A 9,208-nucleotide genomic window follows, 5' to 3' on the forward strand; every position below is an offset into this window, starting at 1 on the left:
GTGGAATTAATTTTCAAAGTGTGATTTTTGCTCATAGTATCTTCGGGGAAGCTTCCAAGATAAATTTAAGCGATATAATTTCTTATCACATGGTTTAATTTGCAACAGCAGCATGCTGCAGCAGTATTGCTAGTAAAATTCAATGGTGAGCCGTTCGTCAGATATTCAATCTGTCTGGGGTGAACATCTTTTTTCACAAGCAAGGTAGCGTCTTGCGGTCTTCAGAGAAGGTTTTCCCAGGAATATTTCTTATAAATATCATGTATTGATATATTTTTAGGAGCCAACTGGACATTTCTATAAATAAAGTTTTGAAAAAGTGGTTTTTCCTATATAAAATCGTATGGAAGCTTTAAAAATCGGGCGCAAATCGGGCGTTTCACCGGTCGATCTGAAAAGTTACACAGTTGTTATCGGACCCATAAGAAACACGAAAAGTGCATGAGAGCGGAAAAATAACACCATCGCTTTTCCCATATAACCGTGTCCCAGTCTAGTGTACAGGTTAAATGTTGGATTTAAAATGTGTAATAAAACTTCGGAAAAACACATATTCTTTATCACGTCTAATTACAACACTTTTCATCTACTCCTAACCTAACATTATCACCTTGTTTATTTACATTGCTCGATTGATACTCTCGTTTGACACTGATTTGGTTCCTTTGGTTTCATCTTTGCGCGACTCTATATCATAAACATAGACTCTGATTGGCAGGTGCTTTTTTTCGATGCATCGTACGTCTCGCCTGGTATGAAGCCATCGGACTGTAAGGAAATCACAGTGTACTATGTCTTCACTGTTTTGGCACACGTGATACGTTAGCATGTGGCTATAGATTCTGTTCCAGTTGCAACGACAAAAACCGCCAAAAATATCAATTGTGTTGAAGCTAAAGAACGATGGAAAGTGATTTTGAGATGATCGGCGTGCGACCAGACCGAACCAAGCGCCATTTTTTTTTAATTCAATCCCGGCGGGTGATGCCATATGGCATTACCTGACATTCAAACTTTGATTTTAATTTAACAATTATACTTGAAATTTTGCACGAAGAAACTATTCAGTATGGTTAGAGAAAAGATTGATCTTAAAATTGCAATCCAGTTTGTGTCAATTGTGTTGATGACTAATAAGAGTTTGGAGTTCATTTTTTGTGGTAAAAATTGATTTCAAAGAAGAAATCATAGGTACGGAGTGGTTAAACTTTGAACGCTTTTCTTGAAATAATGTCGGGTAGGCTCCACGCCGACCTGATTTTGAAGGGATGTAATATCAAAAATTAGGTTGTGAAGTAATGGCTGCATATTATATGCAATCAATACAATCTATTGATTGTCAAACCGAAGTTAACAGTTTCATTAGTGAAAAATGCAAGTATAGTCGATAAACCATAATCAAAGTATAGATGTCAGGGGGAATAGGTTAATACAAGATCAAATGTACTGTACGTGTTGTGCTCCAACTTGTATACTTGTATGCTACACGGAGAATGCGATAATTCTTTTTCCGTTACAGACCCTGTTCGATTTTGGCCGCCAAAAGTAAGGTATTATGGTCCTCAGTGTTGCTAACGAAGATAGCCGGAATCGGTCAACTAGCTCCGGGAATAAGGCCGGAACATGTTCCGGTAATACAATATTCATGATCGAAGCAGTGATTAGAACCGTACCAGGCCTCTAATTACTTCGAACACTTCATATAAAGTGTCTAGATCGTCATACAAACCAAATTTTCATTGCTGGAAACCAGCAAAATTTTGCTGATTTTTGGTGTGCTGTGTTTCCAACAAACTGTTCAGCAAAATAAAATTTGCTGATTATTCAGTAATGCCCAATTGCATAAAAGTGACAGATCGTTTGCTGTATGTTCAGTAAAACAAAATACAACTTGCTGGTTATCAGCTATGACAATTTGCTGTACATTCAGCAAAGCATAAATCAATTTACTGGTTAACCAGTTAGTTCAAGGGAACCATGTTTCCTTCAGCCACCAGCTTCCATACACCCATCGGATCATATCCAAATTACTGTTAAACTAGAGATATATGATTATCATGTCAACTTTTAAGTTTATCTAGTCCAACAGTGACTAAGCTATGGTTTTATATCCGCTATCAAGAGCTTAGCGATGATCCCGTACCAGCTGCACAGCGATTTGGCGCGTTTTACTAATGACAGCTTGAAGTAAAATTTTTTGACATCAATTCTTTCGCTGGATTCCAGCAAACATTCATTTACTGTTTTCTGTTCAGCAAATAGTTTTGCTGTATTTTCGCGAATCACTGAATCGATTACTGGTTTCCAGTAAATTTATCAATGAAATACTGGTTTACAGCAAAAATAAAATTACTGAACGAAATTCAGTAAATTGTAGAACTGAATTACAGCAAACTTTTGAAAAAAATGCTGTGATTCAGTAAACAAATGGTTTGCTGATACACTTTCAGCAATATACTTTGCTGAACCATAAAGAGAAATTTTGGTGTGAGGCCACATGCGGACCTATTCCGGTTATGTTCCGGATACCTCCGGATTATTGAACCAAAAACCATCAAGCGACATCTGTAACGACTTGGAATCCAAAAACCGGTCTATTAGTGGACGTATCTAGAGTCTAAGTCATCATAAACCACATAAAAAGAAAAATATAGGATGAAAAAAAAACTGTCTGTTTCTGGACGAGTTGCCAAAATCGAACGGGGCTTGTATATGAATGCGTGAATATGAAAGATTTTATGTTATTGCCTCATATGTTCAGTTTAAGAAGACTACTTGTCATTATTTTAAAAGCATTGTGTAAATCTGATCGACTGTTCCAATTTTAGATAGATTGGAATTTCGGTAAGAATAGGGATACCATCCGTCCTGATTTAGCAGGACATGTCCTGATTTTGAAACCCATTTGGAACGTCCTGATTTATTTTTCATATTTTAGCATTTGTCCTGATTTTTCTGACTGATGCCGGATATTCAAAAAAGTATCAAATTGTTCAGTACTCCGACCAAATGGTAACCCTAGGTAAGAAGTCTTTCAATTTCTAAATATTGAACACGGAGTTGCCTTTTGTCCTGCAAATTGAATGAATGTATTGTTGTTACACAACTTAAATTTAAATTATAATTTGAAATCATTGAACAGTTCATAATGACAGTAAAACAAAAATTCTCTGTAGCCGCTTGCAGAAAGCATACGAGGTGGTCAAACTTTGAATGATATTTACTCGAAATAATGAGTTTTAGCGCCTTGTTTTGCATAAAACCTTGCAACAGAAACAAATAAAGGTGCAATAATAAAATCATTGACTACCCAAAATACTGCGGCTCGCTTGAGAACGTCGTAATAAAACATAGGTAGTACTAAAAATCATGATGTTCTACACATCATGGTACCTACAAATGATTCGATTTTATTTGGAAAACCATTTTTAAATATTAAAAGTGAAACCTCATTTGAAGCTTGCAAATATTTAGTAACTAATATTTACAAACAATAATTAATATAAATTCTATGTACATGTACTCGCTACAGTTCCTTGGTATACAAAAACAACTTGAGAGCTAGGAACTGCAAACAGTTGATTGATAGAATCAAGAGATGCATCCGAAAATTTGTCGTGAATACCGTACAACGCTCTTGTTCTGGTATTCTGACAAAGCTTCGTCGAATAGCTGGTTCTGGGACTTTCACAAATAATCATCTTGAATCTTCGAGTGCAATAAATCAGTTTTTGTTCTAGTACATCCTTTTTTAACTGCATAAGAATAAATCCAGCATTTTAGTTGTCACCAACCTTATCGTTTCAATGATTATTTTTCTTTTACAGAGCTCGAAAGAATCTTGTTTCTGCATTCAAATTATTTCAAGATAGAAGCCACCAAACAAACAATAGAAGCCTATTACACGTGCAGAACACATGTTTCCATGTTCTTTGCGAAAAGAGATGTCACGAACCAAGGAACGAAGAAGGCCATGAATACCATGTAAGCAATTCGCTTATCTTTTAATGCAAATATTTTTTCATCATTTTTTCTCACAGCTATGGATTGACTTTCCCTCAACGAACTAAGGAAGATTGTGTAGTATTTTACGGCGCTTTGAAGGATTTTGATCCTTCAAATTTTGATTTAGCAGAAATTTTCAAACTGTAAGACTATTTAAACTGTATCACCTAAACATGTTCTTATTTAAAATATTTACAGAATGATTTATGTTATTGATCTTAACTTTCTGGAAGAAGGTCCTGCGACAGGGTATAGAATAGTAATTGATATGAAAGGTGTTCTTTTTGGTCATGTCGCACGCCTGGGAGTTTTACCAATTAAACATTTTTTGTACTATCTGCAAGACGCTATGCCAATTCGATTGAAAGGACTTCATTTTACTAACATTGTTCCTTTCATGGACACCATACTGGCGTTGATAAAACCGTTCATGAAAAAAGAGTTGCTTGATATTTTGTTTCTACACACTTCAAATGAACACATGTATTCGTATGTTGGAAAAGAGTGCTTGCCAAGTGATTGTGGAGGTGATCAAGACAGTCGTGAAGTACTAATAGGTATATTAAATATTAAATATTTTGTATCTAGTTTGATAATATAATTAATTTTAGATAAATACTACGGAAGATTAATTGAAGTAAAAGATTATTTCCTGGAGGAAGAGAAGACTCGGCGCGTTGATGAGGGGAAACGACCGGGTAAACCTAAAACAGCTATGGAAATATTTGGTGTGGATGGAAATTTCCGAAAATTAGATATAGATTAACAGCTTAGTTTCGAGTTTTTGTTTTAAGTTTACATGAGAAATACTAGCCGAATGTTTGCTAGTTGAAGTTACATTTCGAAAACACAATTTGACATACACATGAATCACAAACTAAAATCGCTTCGAATCAAAACTAATTATGCTAAACATACAAAATTAATGAACCGGGATGGTTTCTCTCATATATTTTATTTGTCTAGAATGTATTCTATAGTTTTGAATAAATACTGTACATATTATTTGTACAATATTTTGGAAAATCATATTTGTTTTGTTTTCAAGAAATGGAAATAAATTGAATATATCATGAAACTTACCGTGAGGACTGAGCAAAGTTTCTATAAAAAAATGTACCTTAGTGAACTCAGACTCATATTTCTCCAAAACTAGATTAAGATCCGGCATATACAAAAATTTGTCTTTGCTAGAATCTAAATATGTCTAATCTGAATAATTAAAATCTTCATCTAAACATTTCAAGTTGAAAAAATAATGAAGCGATTTGGGTCCATAAGCTATACCAGTTTTTATATATTATTTGAAAAAGCCGCGTTTTCTGAGCAAAACGTGATTTTTAAATGACGAATAAAAAGCTGCTTGAAATGTCTTAAATGACAGCCCGCCCATGTACGGTATATGGGAGAACCACACAACCCTTGAAATATCCCCAACAAGCAACCCACTCCCTCTATTATGTCATTTGTCTTGGAATTCCTTAGTTGCAATAGGACACCTGAAAACATGTCCAATGGCAAGAGATGGCGCTTTTTTATTAGTAGTAAAATCGAAATTTCTCCGAGTATTTTGCTCATTGACCGAGAATACAGCTATCAAATGTCTTCTATAAATTTAATTCTATCATTCTGGTACTAACTTTCACTAAATGCAACCTATTTTTATCAAAACACATGTTTTTCCTATATTCACTCCATTGAGTCTTATCCATTGAGTCTTATTACCATTCGTACATGAGCCCGTTGTGTTGATTTTAGGGACGTTGCTATACCACCGATACTAATACAGAATCGATCCTTCTACTTCCGATACTCGGATATTTGGTATCGATGTTTTACCAGCGATACTTCATCCATATCGATACACACCTCTCAGTATCGAAAAAACTCAACAACCCTGTAAAGAAGAACGAACGAAGCAGAAAACTTGCTGTTTTCTGTGCCATTTTGATGCATCGTATGCATGCATGCCATCTCATCGGCAATGCCAATTTAACAGAAATATAGATTAACCTACGGGAACGATCCTTTCCTACGGTCATGCAGATCCGAAGGTAAAATCTACAGAGCCATGCAAACGGCTTTTTTCGAAAACAGGATCAATTATTAAGGAAAAGCGTAATCGACTTTCGACTAAGTTTCTGCAGAAGCTGGTGTTTCTAGATTCAGTAAATTTATAGACCATTTTACGAACTGACAGGTGTCACGTGTCAACAGTAGATAATTGATGATGTTGCTTTTACTAGTGTCAGCGGTTCCGAGCTTTCTGTCAAAATTTCATTCATAGATTGAGTTCAGAAACGTCTCGCAAAAAGCTCTATATAAATAGTTTAATTGAATTAAACATTTTATCTTGAGGAATAAATAATAAAAAAGAAATATGACTTATATATTGAATGAACTGGTATCTCACAACGATACATTTAGGTATCGATACGTTAGCCTCGATACTATCGGAATATCAGTACTTGCTCTCGATGCAGGTATCGATCCTAAGTATCGATGTTAAATGGTATTGCAACGTTCCTAGTTGATTTTGACAACAGATCAAAATTAGGGCGAGAGCCGTGTGGTTGAAAGCGGATGCGCACAATACTCATTAAGGTGGTTCAAGGTTGCAGAAAGCAAGTTATCTCTTAGAAATCTTTATACAAATTTAAAATGCAATACGATAAGCGGAGTCACCAGTAATTGACTTCCGATAAGTTTAGGATATTTAAGGGCTCGAATGGAAGCAATGAAATTTTGTTCTGGCTATTTGCTATCAAGTTTTTACATTACCATCTGACGATGAACCGCTTTAATACTCTTAGCCAAGCAACGACATCTAGTTCTGGTGTGAATGAAAAAATCGATAGTTTCAGAAATTTTTTAATAGATGGCAATACACAAACAGTTGCGCTCACTGGTGTGATTTATTAGCAAAAATTAGCGGCGGTGTCCCATTATTGGTTGAGCAAGACAACAACATTTGTCACGGGTTTGTAGATAAGCTGCTAGTAGGTATGGAAAATGTAGTAGCAGTTTTGTTTTCAACCCGTTTGAAACAAGCAAAGGTTCTAGTTTAGCTTTCGCTTATATGTTGCGTGCGATTGATTGTATGCAAGTAATAAATGTTGTATCAGAATAAAAACTATTACTGCCTTATTTTCATGTTGTGTATACTAAAATATTTTTTTTACGCCGTTTCACGCAGTTTTTTTACACGGATATTGGAATTTACGTGTTTTTTACACACGGATTTCCCAGGAAAGCCGTTTTTTACGCAGCATGTTTGTAATGTAATGGTTTTTCGAAGAAGTTTAGGGTCCCAAGCAAGAAATATTTTTTCTCTAATTGCGAAAAAAGAATATTTTTTTAAACATTTCGGCACTTAATCGCCCAAAGTGGATACCGTTCATTGAGCCATATAGGATTGAACATTGTCAAAAGATGGAAAATTGTATGGGGAATAAAAAATAAATTCTTCGTTTTATCACAGAGAACAGACATTCATGTTTATATAAAGAAATTTGAAAATCGTGTGTAAAAATTTGAATCAAAATACGTAATACACTAACGACATCTGTCTTGTGGTGCCCCAGTTGCACTGCATAAATATTTTATCGATATCAGTGCTTGGTTTGTAAGTGACAAAAGCGCCACATAGCGGGAGCATTACCACTTAGTGGTAAATGACGGTTGCAAGTTTTTACACATCTTTTGAAAAGAAGATGAACGTCTGTTCTCTGTGGATTTATTGCGACATTTCGCTATCACGACCTTCCTCTATAACGGCATACCAAAACTAATACTTGTCATTCTTTATTGCGGTACAGTCAAATCTCTCTATAACGACATTGCTAAATCTATAACGACATTCTCAACGGTACCCTCTGTTCTACATATGCAAAAATTCTTCGTATTATTGCGACATTTCGCTATAACGACAGTCCCTTGCGATGTCGCTATAAAGGGATTCGACTGTAATCTCAACCAATTTTTCAAAAATGGGTAGATTTAGTGCAATTGAAAACGAACGTTCTAACTTTCACAGTTTTTAAAAACAAAATGATTTCATTGCAACCTGGTGGAAGTGACACCCAGGGGGAAAGGGGTGACACTCAAATTTCCCGCCCCAGGTGTCACTCGGTCACGCTACGTCACTAGAGAATAACATTGCCGAAGGCAGAATATGGCTATCTCTAACCTCTACAAAGTTATTCGTGATTCATTGCGAGAAAAAATGCAATATTTTATGTATATTTCAACAAAATTTATTTGTAATAACAATCAAATTGAATTGAATGAATTTGGGTAATTAGAGGTGAATTTCGGTGAATTGTTTTACTTTTTACAGTTTTTTGCAACTATCAGTAATGGGTTTTCCTTTTTTCGTCGGACTTTGAACCGAAACTATTATAGTTTCCTGCTGTCTCGAGTGCTCACTCCACTAGTTCGTTTTTCACTGTTAAAGAACTCCATTTTTTCTTCGTTTCATAATAATCATTTCGTGAAACCCTAGCTTGGTTTGAACCACGGTTTCCAAATTCTCTTATCGGATATTGTTATGTACAACATAACCTTCGATTGAAATTTTTGCTTCCATTTTTTACTTGATTTTTGGAGGAGTAGTGTGGATTTGTCTTCAGTGTTGCGAATGTATGACTCAAAACAACGGAACTTTCTGGTTGCTTCCCGCTAACTTACCGAATCTTTGTTGTTGAACATGTTGTGTAGGGAGCGGAGCGCTTTCTTATTCATTATCTCTCTTGGACAGCCGCTACCTCTTTTCCTCTTGTGCAATATAGTGTGTGACTATTTTTTGAAGAAGGTAAGGATTCATTCTGCGAATGTTAGTATAGAAAGGTATTGTCATTATTATCATTCTCATTTTTGAGTAGACCGTTATTCGGGCATATGCTTTATCCAATCCTCCTATCTCCACCCTGGACTTTTTACAAAAAAAAATTGTTTATTTTTATACAACGAAAGATTTCTAAAATAATCTTTCTTTGTATGAAAACAAACAAGCGGTGGCGGTGGCTGTGGTGGTGCCACACGCGGATTATTATTTCGGAACTCTGAAGGAGTGTTTACAAAGTACGTATTGTTTGAAAGAAAGAGACTTTTCTTTTTTTGCATTCTCTTCTTTCATTTTTTGGTGCAATTCCATACGTTTTCGCGACGTTAGAACTGGAGGGCTGTTTGGTTTCAGGCAATT

At 35.4% G+C, this 9,208-nt stretch overlaps 1 protein-coding gene across 1 annotated transcript in view; it reads left to right on the forward strand.

Annotated features, from left to right (window-relative positions):
* The window catches only part of LOC129720667 (alpha-tocopherol transfer protein-like), a 48,519-nt gene extending 43,488 nt beyond the window's left edge, over nt 1-5,031 (forward strand). Inside the window, exons 2-5 of the mRNA XM_055672193.1 lie at nt 3,828-3,984; nt 4,041-4,148; nt 4,204-4,562; nt 4,617-5,031. Coding sequence (XP_055528168.1) covers nt 3,828-3,984; nt 4,041-4,148; nt 4,204-4,562; nt 4,617-4,771 — 779 coding nt within the window. The 3' untranslated portion in view covers nt 4,772-5,031. The remainder of the gene's footprint in view (nt 1-3,827; nt 3,985-4,040; nt 4,149-4,203; nt 4,563-4,616) is intronic.
* The last annotated feature ends 4,177 nt before the right edge of the window (nt 5,032-9,208 follow it).

This window comes from Wyeomyia smithii, chromosome 2 (genome assembly GCF_029784165.1).
Source record: "Wyeomyia smithii strain HCP4-BCI-WySm-NY-G18 chromosome 2, ASM2978416v1, whole genome shotgun sequence".
Taxonomy (NCBI): Eukaryota; Metazoa; Arthropoda; class Insecta; order Diptera; family Culicidae; genus Wyeomyia; species Wyeomyia smithii.